Here is a 17,303-nt window from a genome sequence, read left to right on the forward strand (position 1 = left end):
TGCTGAGGTATGACTTGAGGTAGTTGAGGGAGTGCCCTCTTATACCATAGTGTGACAATTTTACGTGGAGCAAGTCATGGTCAACTGTATCAAAAGCTTTACGTAAGTCAATGAAGATCCCCAGTGGGACTTCTTTTTTCTCTATTGCAGTGTATATATGTTCTAGCATGTGTATAATAGCATCATTAGTATTTTTATTAGGCCTGAATCCAAATTGGCAGGGGTTGAGTATGTTTTGGGAGATAAGGTAGGAGTAGATTCGTTTATGAATTAATTTTTCGAAGATTTTTGAGAGAGGGTGTAAGTTGGATATTGGCCTATAGTTATTCAACTCTGTTTGGTCTCCTCCTTTGTGGATCGGGGTGACCCTTGCTATTTTGAGTACTGTAGGAAGTGCTAAATCCCTATGAGTTACACAGTGCCTGGGGGTTGGGAGGTAATCAGGTTTGATCTGAGGAAGGGGAGGGTATCTCCAATTCCTTGGATCAAAAGTCTTTTGCCAGTGTCACACATTCAATGGATTATTGTTTCAGTCTGAAGTGTAGTCAGCTCTTTTATGAAGCTCCTCTTTATACAGCAGCATGCTTTTGTAAATACAACTGAAAGAGTATAGTAGGATCCTTGTATCCACAAGGGATACATTCCAAGGACCTGCCATGGATACCAAAACTGTGGATAGTAGCAAACCCTATATATAAGGCCTATACATACCTTTCTTCTTCTTTCAACACACCGGCCGTATCCCACCGAGGCAGGGTGGCCCAAAAGGAAAAACAAAAGTTTCTCCTTTTACATTTAGTAATATATACAGGAGAAGGGGTTACTAGCCCCTTGCCCCCGGCATTTTAGTTGCCTCTTACAACACGTATGGCTTACGGAGGAAGAATTCTGTTCCACTTCCCCATGGAGATAAGAGGAAATAAACAAGAACAAGAATTAGAAAGAAAATAGCAGAAAACCCAGAGGGGTGTGTATATATATGCTTGTACATGTATGTGTAGTGTGACCTAAGTGTAAGTAGAAGTAGCAAGATGTACCTGTAATCTTGCATATTTATGAGACAGACAAAAGACACCAGCAATCCTACCATCATGTAAAACAATTACAGGCTTTCGTTTCACACTCACTTGGCAGGACGGTAGTACCCCCCTGGATGGTACTACCTACCCTATACATACCTATTATAAATTTTTTTTTTTAACAAGTCGGCAGTCTCCCACCGAGGCAGGGTGACCCAAAAAGAAAGAAAATCCCCAAAAATAAAATACAGTGGTCCCTCGCTTTTCATAGTTCTCGGCAATCGTAAATTTCGCCAATCATAGGGGTATTTTCGTATAAACATGGACTCGCTTTTCATAGGATGACTCGCGAATAGTAGTTCGTCCAGGACGCTTACGCACGGTGTGAGCCGGGGAGGCCTCCCTACCCAGCCAGTCTGGCATTGTTTACCAGTGAGTGAAGGTCCCCTCAAGTGCTCCTACGAAATATTTCATAATATTCCACTCATTTTAGTGCTTGCAAGTACTAAATAAGATACCATGGCTCCAAAGAAAGCTCCTAGTGCCAAGCCTGTGATAAAGAAGGTGAGAAATATGTACAGTGACAAAGTCTTGTACCATTTTAGGGAAGTGTTAAAGAGACGCCAGAAACAGAGTTCTCTCCACAGTTACTTTGCGAGACAGGACTAGAGTGACTCTCAAGGTGGTCCTAGTGGCATTAAGAAACAGAGAAGAGAAGCAACCCCAGAGAAGCAATTGGTACCTGAGGTGTTGCTGGAAGGGGATTTCCCTTCCAAACTGTAAACAATCCAATCTCTCTCCTCCTCCAGTCTCCCATACACTAAGAAGAATCTCCAATAAAGGTAAGTGTTATGCTGTTAATGTTTCATTCATCATTTCCCATTGTATTGTTTATATACTACATGTATATTTCATGTAAAAAAATTTTTTGTTTTAATACTTCTGAGTGTCAGAAACGGATTAATTGTATTTACATTATTTCTTATGGGGAAAATTGATTCGCAAATCGTAAATTTCGTTTATAGTAGCTCCTCCAGGAACGGATTAATTACGAAAAACGAGGGACCACTGTACTTTTATCATCATTCAATACTTTCACCTCACTCATACATAATCACTGTTTTTGCAGAGGTGCTCAGAACACAACAGTTTAGAAGCATATACGTATAAAGATACACAACATATCTCTCCAAACTGTCAATATTCCAAACTTCTCCTTTTAAATGCAGGCTGTACTTCCCATTTCCAGGACTCAAGTCCGGCTATATAAAAATAACCGGTAGTAAGCTGGTAGACAGCAGCCACCCAGGGAGGTACTACCGTCCTGCCAAGTGAGTGTAAAACGAAAGCCTGTAATTGTTTTACATGATGGTAGGATTGCTGGTGTCTTTTGTCTGTCTCATAAATATGCAAGATTACAGGTACGTCTTGCTACGTCTACTTACACTTAGGTCACACTATACATACATGTACACTTTTTTTATACACACTCATCTGAGTTTTCTTTGATTTTATCTTAATATTTCTTGTTCCTAGTACTTTTGTTTTTATATCCATGGGGAAGTGGAATAAGAATCTTTCCTCCGTAAGCCATGCGTGTTGTAAAAGTCAATTAAATTGCCGGGAGCAATGGGCTAGTAACCCCTTTTCCTGTAATGATTACTAAAAAGAATAAGAACAAGAAAATATTATAAAGTTAAATTGATAAATTATGCACAAGTGGAGAATTATCACTTTTTCACTGACAGGAATCACTTCATGGCTTCTCTTAGGCTTTGAACAACTGCCAGCTTCTCTACTTTTGCACTCTGAGGCCATTATTATGGAAAATGAAGAAGTATTTTTTGGCCCCAGTAAACTGTGGATAACTGAAACCATGGATAACAAATCAATAGATATGAGGGGTTCTACTGTACATTCAAAATTGAACAGCATGTGTGGTAGTCAATTGTGGATACACTTGTTCTATAATAGTTATTTCTTTGTTATAAAAAAAATAATTTAGGTTACATGTAATAAAACATAGGAAGGCACAACAGAAAACCACAAATTATGCAATGTGTTTCAGGCAAACTAATTCTAATGCTTAAATGTTATCTAAGAACTAGACACAGACTATAAAGTAGGTTGTCTTATTTACATCTGAATTTGTTTAATTTAATGTAAGTAAAACCAAATTTGAATCTCATTTTTATGAAAAATTGTAAAATATAGATGAGTTTTAAAAGACACTTGCTGAATGTGATAAAATTAATGAATTCTGAGACAACTCACTTAGAAATGGTCAAGAAATGTCGAAGTATTTTATCCACAGTGATATATTACCAACCATTCTGTAAGAATACCCTGACTTTGCACACTGTCAATTTTGTTCTCTGTGGCGAGACCTAATTCATGCCTGCATAAATAATTCATCATGACTGTAACCAGATATAAACATGTAAATAGTTCTTTACCACTGTAACTTGCTTGGCTATCAAAACTTTGTGGCTCATTGCCTGGACCTATTATGTACTTCTGTAATCTTATGACTACCTCCGACATCATGGGGTGCATAATAAAGATATTAAACTATCTCTTAATGACATTTTGAGACCGGCATTGCACCAATTTAAAAAATATTTCAACCTACCAGCAGTGAGCTTCAGCACTTACTTGGTAATTGTTTTCCCATATGTGATTTGAACAAAGGAAATCAAAGTCTTCCTGAGCCACTTGCTGACACCCCTAAGCTCGCAGAGTTCTTCCAGGAATGAGAAGAGCGGTTCTGCCACCGAGTCTTTGCCTCCATCTCCACTCCCTCCATCAGCTGATGTCTCCCCAGCATCCATTATCAGCCCAAGTTCCTCCTCATCACTGTCACTCTTACCATCCCCTCTAGAATAAGAATGATATACTTTTAAAAAATTATATATGATGATAAAAAACCATCACCATGCATGATAAAGTATGACAGGAAAAGTGTCCTGTGTGATGGAGTATGACAGGGAAAGTATCCTGTGTGATGAAGTATGACAGGGAAAGTATGCTGTGTGATGGAGTATGACAGGGAAAGTATGCTGTGTGATGGAGTATGACAGGGAAAGTATCCTGTGTGATGGAGTATAACAGGGAAAGTATCCTGTGTGATGGAGTATGATAGGGAAAGTATGACAGGAGAAAACCATCAACATGATAGAGCATGATAGGAACCCCATCCTGCATGACAGAATATGACAGGAAATCCATCATCCCAAGGGAACATTAAGTAAACAGTGATTATGTGTGAATGATGGTGAAAATGTTTTTCTTTTTTGAGTCACCCTGCCTCAGTGGGAGATGGCCAAGGTGTTAAAAAAGAATTAGATCTTGTTAGGATCAAGAGGCTAGCAACCCCTTCCATATAAATTACTAAATGTAAAAAAAAAAAGCTTTCATTCTTTTTTTTCCTGGGTCACCCTGCCTTGGTGGGAGATGACTGCAGTGTTAAAGAAAAAAAAATTCTTATTCTTACCTTGCAAAATGTTGTATAACCAAGGTAGACACAATATGCTGGATCAAAATTTGATAATAAAAAATTATATACAGAATAATTTTACAGAATTAGTGACATTTGAAATGATTCAGGTGATATTTCTTAGACATTTTTCTGTTAAAAACAGAGACCAGCACACCAGCTTCCTCACTTTACTGTGATGTAATTACAATATACAGTCATACTGGCCAGGCTGTGGGAGTGATCACCAAAATTCTTATTTCTGGTTAGCCAGACTTGAGTCCTGGAAATGGGAAGTGCTATGCCTGAACTTTAAAGGAGAGGTTTGGGATACTGGCCTCTGCAAAGATAGTGATCATGTATGAGTGACGGTGAAAGTGTTGAATGATGAAAGTTTTTTCTTTCTTTTTGGGTCACCTGCCTCGGTGGGAAACGGTTGATGTGTTAAAAAAAATTACAGGTACCATCCGACTTACGACCGAGTTCAGTTCCAACCAACCGCTCGTAAGATGAAATGGACATAAGTCGAACCATACTACTGAATATCAACATCACATTTTTTTAATGACTTTATTTTATTGTTTTATTTTGGTAATTCATTTTTTACTTTACTTTTTATGCTGTTAGTACTGTATTTTATACTGTAAGGTTTAGGATAAACACTGTGTACAACACAAACAGTTGTTTATTTCCCAGAAATTTGGCATACAAAACACGGTCGTAAGTCGAATGGTCATATGTCGAGCAGGTTGTAAGTCGGATGGTAGGTGTACAACATATTTAAAAATCTTTTTATTGCCAAGCAAAAAATATGAAATATACTGTACAGTACTATTGAAATGACAGTAAATAGACTAGTAGCTTTCTTTTATGCCTACCAATGTTTTGCTACATGTAAACTACATTATTTGTGCCACATACACCACTAAAAACTATTGTATTGTATATGAATTTTCTTATGAGAAGAAAATACAAAATTAACCAGCAAGCTCTTAGTGATAAAGCATACTCACCCTTTGAAGAATGTCGAAAATGAGAATTTTGATTTCTTCCGTTGTATTGGCACTTGCTTTAAGTGTTCTGGGGATGGCGACAAGTATGCATATATCAGCTCGGAGCTGGACAGTTTCTCGTCGCTTAAAACCGCATCAAAATAATTCTGCGCCACAACTCGCACTTTCTCCAGATGAGCCTTGTCAGCAACTTTGCCAAACAGCATTTTGCCTGGCACGGAAGGAAGTTCCACCGCTTTCATCGATGGAGCAATTTGGCTACCACAAGAATAAAAGATGAATTAAGGGGTAAAAATTTTTGAGTTATAAAAACTCAAAATTATTATTCCATGTAAAAAGACGGAAACTTTTTGTCTCTTCTTTCACGGGTCACCGTGCCTCGGTAAGAGACAGCTGAGGTGTTGAAAGAAATAAAACTCAAATTTTGGGAGGAGTAGGGAATTAATCACAGCATAAAGCACAAGATTATAATTTAAAAATAATCATATACAGCAACTTGGATAACAAAAGATATTACATTCACTGGGAGGCATTAAATCCATATGAAGTGTAAAAAAAAGAGTTACAAAAGCTGAAGTGTAAAAAATTAGGTGTAAAAAATGTTTCAAAAACTGAAGTGTAAAAAATGTTGAGTTGCAAAATAAATTACTGTTTACAGGTGAAAGGGAAGGAGTGGAAACTGAAGAGACACTTGTGCAATATTTGAAAATCTTGATCACTGAAAGGCTGCACCAGCCAGTGACTTCTTCAGTGGAAATCAGACAGTACGTGGCACAAAAATTACAGTAATCTCTCGTATAAAGTTATTCTATGTAGAACATATAAAGACCTTGTCACGTGCTATTCAATTCTGGATGCAATTTTTCAATCACAAAACCACACTATATAGAGAAGCTTTATAAGAAAGCAGATTGTAATACATAAAATATAAAGCTGCAACATTTAATCAGAGAGAAAACTTACAATGTATAACTTCAGAAAACAGGCAAATCATTGTTGAATCTTAGTACAGGCTCTTTTACAGATCTTCACTTTACAGCATTTCACTAATAGAGCAGTTTTCAATTATACTCATTTTTCATTTATTCAGACTTCCTACAATAAATATATTCACCACTCACTATAAGCTAAGGTTAGCCGGACTTGAGACCTGGAAATGGGAAGTACAATGCCTGCACTTTAAAGGAGGGGTTAAGGTTATTGGCAGTTTGGAGGGACATCTAAACTGTCGTATCTGAGCACCTCTGCAAAGACAGTGATTATATATGAGTGATGGTGACAGTGTTGAATGATGATGAATGTTTTTTCTTTCTTTTTTGGGGTTTTTCTTTCTTTCTTTGGGCTTTTCTTTCTTTCTTTGGGTTTTTCTCTTTCTTTTTGGGTCACCCTGCCTCAGTGGGAAATGGCCGACGTGTTAAAAAAAAAAGTAATGTGTGTGTGCTGTAAATGCATTTTTTAGGCCAAGCTCTATTACTCACTTAATATATAATAGTGTAAACATGTTTTTAGGCTTTTATATACACTGGCAAGTGAAAAAAAAGCCGTCTGGAACCTAACCTGCTATACTGGTGATATAAGCCTGTGTTTTAATAAGGAGGCATTTCTCTCAATATGTATACACTAAGAGCAGCAATGTATATACACTTGGATTGTTTGTTTCTCTCACCATGTGTATACAAAGTTCACCTTAATGCCTCCAGGAGGGCCTTGGTTTACAGCACTTCGCTTTATGGCAATTTCCTAATACTACAGAGGTTGTCAATTATACCCAGTCTCCATTTATTCAGACTTCCTATATAAATATATTCACCACTCACTATAAACTAAGTATGAAAATACTTTAAGGTAAATAATGAGTGTTCTCCATGTGGGAAATGGAACAGAATCCTTCCTCCATAAGCCATGCATGTCATAAGAGGCGACTAAAATGCCGAGAGCAAGGGGCTAGTAACCCCTTCTCCTGTATACATTACTAAATTTAAAAAGAAAAACTTTTGGCCATATCCCACCAAGGCAGGTCACCCTGCCTTGGTGGGATATGGCCAGATTGATGAAGAAAAAAAGTAATGTGTGTATTGTATGTACATTTTTTAGACCTAGCTGTATTGCTCACTTAATATATGACAATGTAATCAAGTCATCAGGCTTTTATATACTTCTGGAAGTGAAACAAAGCTATAATTAACTTTAAAGTAGTAGCCCGGAACCTAACCTGCTGTATAAGCGGGGTCCTCTTGTACCCATATTAAAGATTAAGTATTCTTGACCTGTGGTGTACTGGTTATACAATCTTGACTCATAAAATCATAAAAGCATGACAGCAAACAAACCAAAGATCAGGTGACGTTTGAACCATGACAGAGAGTCCTAAAATTCACAGGATTCGCTTGCCATGGGCTCAAATCCCACCTGTTCCATGGTTCATACAGTCTTAATAACTCTCGTGTAGTTGATGAGCTTTTTTTTTTTATCAAATCAGCCGTATCCCACCAAGACAGGGTGACCTAAAAAAAAAAGAAAAAAAGTTCTCCTTTTTAAATTTAGTAATGTATCACATGATATCAGTTTCTCAGAGTTACTGGTGTGCAAGTGAAATATGCTTATTACCAGCAAAATTATTTAAATTAATATATTTTCATTAAGGCCAGGAGCAAGGGGTCAGTAACCCCTTCTCCTGTACAAATTACGAAATGTAAAAACAAGAAAAACTTTAGTTTCCTTCTTTTTTCAGGTCACCTTGCCTCAACGGGAGATGGTTTGTATGTTGAAAAAATAAAAATTCATTGGTAACTTACCATAGTTTTCTATGCAGATCAATAAGCTGTGGCAATTTCCTCACGATAACCCAGCCATGTGCAGGTCCAGAGCTCAAGGCAGATGGATCGAGGGCATCCACAGCAGCAGGGGACAACACTGATACAGCAGACGGTGCCGAGACAGATGCTGAAGAAAGATCTTGGAATGATGAGCTTTTTATCTCTTCGGAATTTAGGTGAACTAATAACACCAGGTGTGGAATATCTTTTTCCTCAATGAGCTAGAAAGAAAGAGATATATATTCTAAAAATGTAAACTTTCTATTCTCTGATACCCTATAACATACTGTATAATCACATCTTCACTTTCAGATATGGATGTTTAACTTAAAATATTCAGATGTATCTTAAAAACATACGAAAATAAGAAAGAAGGAGCACTGCAACAGACCTACTAGCCCATACTAGACAGGTCCTTCTCAAATTCAAACCCACCAACAAAAATATCTGCCCAACTCATTATCAATGTTATCCAAGGAATAAGCTTTGATAACCCTATTAACTCATGTGCAAATCCGGTCAAATCCAATCCCTCTTACTCATGTATTTATCTAACCTATATTTGAAGCTATCTAAGGTTTTAGCTTCAATGACCCTACTAGGCAGATTGTTCTACACATCAACTACTCTATTTCCAAACCAATACTTTCCTATATCCTTTCTGAATCTAAGCTTAACCAATCTGAATCAATTATTTTGAGCTCTTTAAAGGATATCCTTCAAGAAAGTGTGGTATTAACCTAAATATTTTAGAAATCGTGTTATAACGACCTATACTACCAGAACAGCACTTTTTAAACTCACCTGGACGCTCTGGACATGTACTCGCCAACGACCAATGTTATCACTCCAAAGCCCTGTTCTCTCCACGTGAGTCTCCAGCAGCTTGTGGTCGCTGCGAAGCTGGCTGATCTCCCCCTCCAGGTGAGTGATTACTTTAGCATCTGCCTTCCCACACTGACGCAAGGCTTGCAATGCCTGAAACAACACACATACACATGCACACCCTTCTTAGTGCTCAGAGAAAAGTGTCATGAACATTGATCAGGAAATTGTGAAAAACCAATTGGACTTTAAAGTGAAATAATTGATAAATGATTTATATATTCCTGCTTCAGAGTCTTTTTTTTTTTTTTAATGTACAAGCCTTCTTCCACCAAGGCAGGGTGACCTAAAAAGAAAGAATGAGTTTTTCATTTTACATTTAGCATAAATTACTAAATGAAAGAGGAAAAAAAATTAGTTTTTTCTTTATCTGGTCACCCTGCCATGGAGGGAAACAGTGCTTCATAGTAAGCAATGTTTTGCTCACCAGGAGCTGTAAGATTTGACAAAGATTCTAGTAAGTGAAACATAGCCTATGATAAAGTAGCCAGAGCACTGTGCATCTGTTCATTTACAAACGTGTTAGGTAAAAGGACACAAGTGCAACAGTGGTGTTCCGTAGCTCGATCGCTAGCGCACTCAGCTCACACACTGAGGTTCAGGGTTCGAATCTCCTCCAGTATGGCTGGAAAACATTAGGGACGTGTTTCCATAAGATACCTGCTGTCCCTGTTCACCCATCAGTTTAAAATGGATACCTGGGTGTTAGTAGACTGGTGTGGGTTGCATCCTGGAACAAAAACTGACCTAATTTGCCCGAAATGCTCAGCATAACAAGGGGCTTTCTATATAGTAGGATGTCACTGGTGTCAGTTAGGCCTGTATACCATGTACATGTACTTGTAGTAAGATATTATTCTTTCTTTCTTTTTACAACAAACCGGCTGTATCCCACCAAGGCGGGGTGGCCCAAAAAGAAAAACAAAAGTTTCTCTTTTTAAATGTAGTAATTTATACAGGAGAAGGAGTTACTAGACCTTTGCTCCCGGCATTTTAGTCGCCTCTTACAACACACATGGCTTACAGAGGAAGAATTCTGTTCCACTTCCCCATGGAGGTAAGAGGAAATAAACAAGAAGAAGAACTAGAAAGAAAATGGAAAAAAACCCAGAGGGGTGTGTGCATATATATGCTTGTACATGCATGTGTAGTGTGACCTAAGTGTAAGTACAAGTAGCAAGACGTACCTGAAATCTTGCATGTCTATGAGACAGGAAAAAGGACACCAGCAATCCTACCATCATGTAAAACAATTACTGGCTTTCGTTTTACACTCACTTGGCAAGAGGGTAGTACCTCACTGGGCGGTTGCTGTTTACCAACCTACTACCTAGAAAGATATTGTTATTATTTCTTTCTTCTTTCAACACACCGGCCATATCCCACCGAGGCAGGGTGGCCCAAAAGGAAAAACTAAAGTTTCTCCTTTTACATTTAGTAATATATACAGGAGAAGGGGTTACTAGCCCCTTGTTCCCGGCATTTTAGTCGCCTCTTACAACACGCATGGCTTATGGAGGAAGAATTCTGTTCCACTTCCCCATGGAGGTAAGAGGAAATAAACAAGAACAAGAACTAGTAAGAAAATAGAAGAAAAACCCAGAGGGGTGTGTATATACTATATGCTTGTACATGTATGTGTAGTGTGACCTAAGTATAAGTAGCAAGACCTACCTGAAACCTTGCATGTTCATGAGACAGAAAAATGGATACAAGCAATCCTACCATAATGTAAAATAATTACAGGCTTTCGTTTTGCACTCACTTGGCAGGACGGTAGTACCTCCCTGGGCGGGTGCTATCTACCAACCTACTACCTAGGAAGATACGTATTATTATTATTATTTTTTTTTTTTCAACAAACCGGCCGCATCCCACCAAGGCCGGGTGGTCCAAAAAGAAAAACAAAAGTTTCTCTTTTTAAATTTAGTAATTTATATGGGAAAAGGGGTTACTAGCCCCTTGCTCCCAACATTTTAGTCGCCTCTTACAACACGCATGGCTTACAGAAGAAGAATTCTGTTCCACTTCCCCATGGAGGTAAGAGGAAATAAACAAGAACAAGAACTAGAAAGAAAATAGAAGAAAACCCAGAGGGGTGTGTATATATATGCTTGTACATGTATGTGTAGTGTGACCTAAGTGTAAGTACAAGTAGCAAGACGTATCTGAAATCTTGCATGTTTATGAGACACGAAAAAGGACACCAGCAATCCTACCATCATGTAAAACAATTACAGGCTTTCGTTTTACACTCACTTGGCAGGACGGTTGTACCTCCCTGGGTGGCTGCTGTCTACCAACCTACTACCTAGGAACATATTATTATTATTATTATTATTATTATTATTATTATTATTAGTAGTAGTAGTAGTAGTAGTAGTAGTAGTAGTAGTAGTAGTAGTAGTAGTATTATAATGTGACAGTTTTATTGTGGCAACATTTCACTCTCCAGGAGCACTGTCAAATCTTTAAGCTCCTAGAGAGCAAAACGTTGCTACATAAAATGTCACATTAGTTGCAATTGCGTCCTTATACCTAACATATTGAGGGTAATTCTACCAACATTATTACATTTGCAAACAAGACAAAACAATTTTTTAGTTCAGTATACAAAATGTAGTTTACATGCAGTATATAAAATGTAGTTTACATGCAGTATACAATATGTAGTTTACATGCAGTATACAATATGTAGTTTACATGCAGTATACAAAATGCAGTTTTCATGCAATATACAAAATGTAGTTCAGCACAAAAGAAAACCACCAGGATTCGGTGCATTTTAGGTAGAGTAATCCTAATGCTTACACACTATGGAGATTCCCCCCACATACAAGCATCTGTGTTGTGAACTTTTGATAATATGAACAATTTGCCTTGGCCAACACCTATTCACCGTTTGTTTTATTGAATTTACATTAGCATTTGCAAACTTTATTATAAGCTTCATTTCATTTGTATCACGTGTTTTGTTTACTAGAGTACAGTAGGTATTTTTCCTGTGTTCATGTATACCGTATAGGTACATATGTTGGACTTAAGAATGACTGCATAGGTTACTGAATGGTACAATTTTAAATATGCATTATTGTAAGGAGAGAGAGGTAGCAAAAACAGTACAATTTTAAGTATTAATAATTTAAATTGATTCAGTGTTCTTAAGTTAATTGGAATTTATTAAGTGGTTTCAAACTGGCTCTATGATTTTAAGCTATGTAAAAATTCTAAGATATGGTGAACAAACAGTGACAATGAGAATTTATTAATCCCATTATAACCCAGTAACAAGATATTAATCACATTTAAATAGACAACAAGATATTACAACAGACACACCAGAAGACATTAAGAGAGAAGTGATAATAATGATAAAACAGAAATTTATTTCTACATACTCACCAGGAGTTTATTGGTAAGTCTTTCCTGGAGGTGCGCCAGTTTATTGCGGGCATAGGAGGAATGATCAGAGAGCTGCATCTGCATCTGCTCCACCGATTCAGTGCTGCTGCCCTCGGTGCTGCCAACACCTCCTTCCTCTGAAAACAAACATATCTGTAAGATTGAATCATTTTTTTAACACATCAGCGAGATATGGTGACCCGAGAAATCAATGAGCAAGTCAGGGGACAAAATACATATATTTTTCTGGAGTGAGTGATGATGAAAATGTTTCTTCTCTTTTTTTGGTGGGAAATAGTCAATGAATTAATAAAATAAGGCAGGGTGACCCAGTAAAGAAAAAACAAGTTTTTCTTATTTTTAAATTTAGTACTTTATACAAGAGAAGGTTTACTAGCCCTTTGCTCTGCCATTTTAGTTGCCTCTTATGCTAAAAAGAATAAACATATGTATATATTTTACTTTTGTTTTTCTCTTTGGGTCACTGCCTTGGTGGGATGCAGGAATATTGTTGAAAAAATTTTTTTTACCTCAACAGACATTTTCTGCCAAGGCAGGTGTCTCAAAGGAAATGCATTCACCATTCATTCATTCATTCATCACTCATACAAAACAAACTATTTCTATAAAGATGAGTACAATATATTATACAATTAGGGTGATTGTCATATATGAACTATGTTAGGCTAGGTTAAGTTATGCTAGGTTTGGTTAGGTTAGGCTAGGTTAGATTAGACCAGCACTAACCTGCACATTCTGTCATGAAATCCACTCCCTGGAGAGCTGCTTGATGGAGCATAGCATGATATGTGGACGATACCAAGAAGCCAGTGTAGTGGCGCTCTTCCAGGGTCCGCTCCACCTCTTCTCCAATTTCATACAACACTTCTGGGCCTCTGTTGCCCAAAAGAAAAGCTTCTACACCACGCAGAGTCGGCTGTAAATTATTTTTGAAGTGTCCATGTATGAGATTCTTCAGATATTTTACTACTAACATTATAACAGCAAAATAAACACTAACTACTCTAATTAATTTTGCATTTCACTATGTGAAAACTTTTGTTCAATATTATATTTTAATGAGGAAATGTTTCACCACACATGGTAATTCATGGCAAAGCATTTTCTCATGAAAATATTCTAACATTGCGAGTGTCTTATTTCACATTTATCAGTATTTCATATATTTTATTTATTAAATTTTTTATCTGAAAGTAAGGTGCTGTCGAATTATATTCAATTAAACAAAACATAAATACAGTGGACCCCCGCATAACGATTACCTCCGAATGCGACCAATTATGTAAGTGTATTTATGTAACTTACATAAATACACTTACATAATTGGTCGCATTCGGAGGTGATCGTTATGCGGGGGTCCACTGTAATTTCATTGTAAAAATCTTTTTTTTTAACACGCTGGCCATCTCCCACTGAATAATTTTGCAAAAGTAATTAATTAATAGGCTATATATATACATATAACATACTGTAAAGTATGTAAGGCATTACTAAAGTTAAAAAGAGAAACTTTAGTTTTTCTTTTTGGGCCACCCTGTCTCAGTGGGATATGGCCGGTCTGTTGAAAGAAGAATGTAAGATATTGTATAGCATGTGAGTAAAGACAAATAATTTTTGGGATTTGATGTGCTGTTAGAGTGTGAGCTAGGTAATATATATGAAGTGGTTTAGGGAAACCAGTTAGCTGAACTTTTTTTGATATGGGAAGTAGTGCCTCCAGTCTGAAAAATGGGCAGGGATGATGCAGTTCAGAGGGTCATTTCAAGCAAGACAGCCAGGGAATGAGTGATACCTGGAGTATACCTGGAGGGAGTTCCAGGGGTCAACATCTCCATGGCCTGGTCCATGACCAGGCCTTATGGTGGATCAGGGCCTGATCAACCAGGTTGTTACTGCTGGTCACATGCAATCCAACATACGAACCACAGCCCAGCTGGTCATGTACAGTCAGGGGTCTTGAAGACAACCAGGGGGGTCTATGGTGAATTTGTTTCCTTCTTTGGGTCACCCTTAGTTGATAACATATCAAAACACCCTCCAGAATAGAAAAATGTTGGCAAAAGTTTTTTGCAATCACTGAGAATTCTTCCTTGGTATTATGAAGAAATAAGACTTTTTGTGTTTTTAACACATCAACCATTTTCCACCGAGGCCAGGTGACCTGAAAGAGAAGAAACACTTTGATCATCATTCACTCCATCACTGTCTTGTCAGAAGAATGCCAATCCTACAGTTCAAAAACTGCAACATATCTCCACCCTTCCTTCAGAGTGCAGGCACTGTACTTCCCACCTCCAGGACTCAAGTCTGGCTAACCTGTAAGACTTATGGTCATATCTGAAGCTAAATATTACCCTTGCATACATTCCCACTACTTGCTCATGCCACTTATAAGGCATTTTTATTACTGCAGAATCTTTTGCCAACTATTTTTCCATTTCTGTAGAGTGTCTTTATACAATAAATATCAGCTGTTCTGCTCCAAGGTAAGGTGACTGAAAGAAGAAAAATTCACTGATGCCAATTTCTTAGCTGTCGTACTGAAAGTGCACAGACATTACAATTCAAATGACTTTCTAAACTGCAATATCCTTACCCATACTTCACAGCACAGGCACTGTACTTTCCACCATCAGGAATCAAGTACAACTAATCAGTTTCTCTGAATCCTTTTATAAAGTTACCTTTCTCACACTCTGACAGTACGTCAAATCCCTCGTCGTCATTTACACCGATCTAACAAGACTACCTTCACCCCTTCCTGGTACAACTATGCCTCCTACCATCCACCCCACATTTATTCACCCTCTTGCTGAACCTATCCTGCTCTATATACATATGTATGCCCACAAGGAATGCAGGCACACACACATACACAGTTTTAAGAATATGTATAACAGGGCTCCAGTAGCCATGAGAGAGTAAACCCAGTAGGGGCCAGCAGAGAGGCAGGGCCAGGAGCTGAGAACTGACCCCTGCAACCACAAACAGGTAAGTACATTAATGTATATACCTTATCAACCTTGACTGGAGGAGGATGAGGGCTAAGGTAAGTATAGTAGATCTCTGTTCCTAACTGGTGGTGCAGCTTCTTATCTGCATGACGGATCTCTTGAACTGCTGACCAGAAACTGATGAAGGCACCTTGTCCAATTTCGTCGAGGTAGATCGAGAAGTAACGACGTGCAAATGCAGACTCTAGCAGTGCTTGGAACATAAGAATCTAGAACAGAGAATACTGCATTAGTAAAATAAATATACTAGTTTTATATGAGATGACCCGCCATTAACTGAGACTTAATAAAAATATTTTATTATTCTCTGCAACAAATTTAAATATAAACAATAATAATGTTATACTAATATACATTATTATTATCATATTTTTAATACGATGGCTGTCTCCCACCAAGGTAAGGTGACCCAAAAAAATGAAACCCATTTACCATCAATCCTTCAATAACTATATTGTTGGAGGTACTTAGACCTCACAATTTATGTGCCCTCTGAACTACAGTATCCCAACCCCTTCAGAGGGGTTGGGATACTGTAGAGAAAAAACACTAAATCCTTATGGGTTATACACTGAGATACCAACCTTCCTCCCAGGTAGGTTCTGTAGAGAGTGAGAGAACGAATCAGACAAACTTGTCGTAACATCTGAACTGCCAACTCCTCCTCCACCTCCACCCAATTCAACTGTTCCCTTTCCACTGTTGAGGATATGTATCCTGCGCTCACACTGGGCCTTAGCATAGGTCAGCTGGTTGATGTAACGCTTAAGATTCCTGGCCTATTATAAGAACACAGAAGAGAAATTATTATTATTATATTACAGCCTCTCCTCACTTAATGACAGAGTTCTGTTCCTAAGACCACATCAGTAAACGAATTCGTAGCTAATCAAGGAACATACTATAATGGTAGTGGGTTTGTGTCAACCATCTTTGTTGTTTTAACGTCGCCTTTGCACCATTTATAACATTTTTAGTATATTTTTAAATCTTTATAGAGAAGTGTACTGTATACTGTAATAAACAGAAAAGAGGAAATCAACCCTAATATACATTATTTAATTAATATACAGTGGTCCCTCAATAATCGTCCGGCCTGAAAGTCGTCCATTTCAGAAATAGTCCTGTTTTTTCGTCAAAATATTGGCTCGCAAATGGTCCGGTAACTCGCTAATAGTCCTTCGTCCCAGACGCGTACTCACGCTCTGAGCCGCCTCGAGCCGCCTCGGCCTTTCCTTCCCAGCCAGTGTGCCATTGTTTACCAGTGAGCGACGGTCCCCTCACGTGCTCCAGCGAAATATTTCATAATATTCCATTTATTTTAGTGCTTGCAAGTTATTTAAGTGCTAAATAAGCTACCATGGCTCCAAAGAAAGTTCCTAGTGCCAAGCCTTTGGTAAAGAAGGTAAGAAATACGATTGAATTTAAGAAAAACATCATTGAACAATATGATAGTGGCGTACGTGTGGGCGAACTGGTCAGGATGTATAACAAATCCCGTACAACCATATCTTCTATCATAGCCAAGAAAAAGGAAATCAAGGACGCTGTTGTTGCAAAGGAGGTAAATATGCTGACAAAAATGAGATCACCATTACTAGAAGATGTTGAAAAGTTATTATTGGTGTGGATAAATGAGAAACAATTAGCAGGAGATA

The 17,303-nt window shown here is 37.8% G+C and overlaps 1 protein-coding gene across 2 annotated transcripts in view; it reads right to left on the reverse strand.

Moving 5' to 3' along the window:
- Positions 1-17,303, reverse strand: part of LOC128687645 (sorting nexin-25) — an 81,282-nt gene that overhangs the window by 16,570 nt on the left and 47,409 nt on the right. For both annotated transcript variants that reach the window (XM_070083944.1, XM_070083945.1), the window contains 8 exons: positions 16,230-16,424; positions 15,645-15,854; positions 13,358-13,547; positions 12,611-12,747; positions 9,128-9,301; positions 8,303-8,544; positions 5,508-5,765; positions 3,675-3,896 (listed from right to left, as the gene is read on the reverse strand). In XM_070083944.1, coding sequence (XP_069940045.1) covers positions 3,675-3,896; positions 5,508-5,765; positions 8,303-8,544; positions 9,128-9,301; positions 12,611-12,747; positions 13,358-13,547; positions 15,645-15,854; positions 16,230-16,424 — 1,628 coding nt within the window. The remainder of the gene's footprint in view (positions 1-3,674; positions 3,897-5,507; positions 5,766-8,302; positions 8,545-9,127; positions 9,302-12,610; positions 12,748-13,357; positions 13,548-15,644; positions 15,855-16,229; positions 16,425-17,303) is intronic.

Source organism: Cherax quadricarinatus, chromosome 11 (genome assembly GCF_038502225.1).
Source record: "Cherax quadricarinatus isolate ZL_2023a chromosome 11, ASM3850222v1, whole genome shotgun sequence".
Lineage (NCBI taxonomy): Eukaryota > Metazoa > Arthropoda > Malacostraca > Decapoda > Parastacidae > Cherax > Cherax quadricarinatus.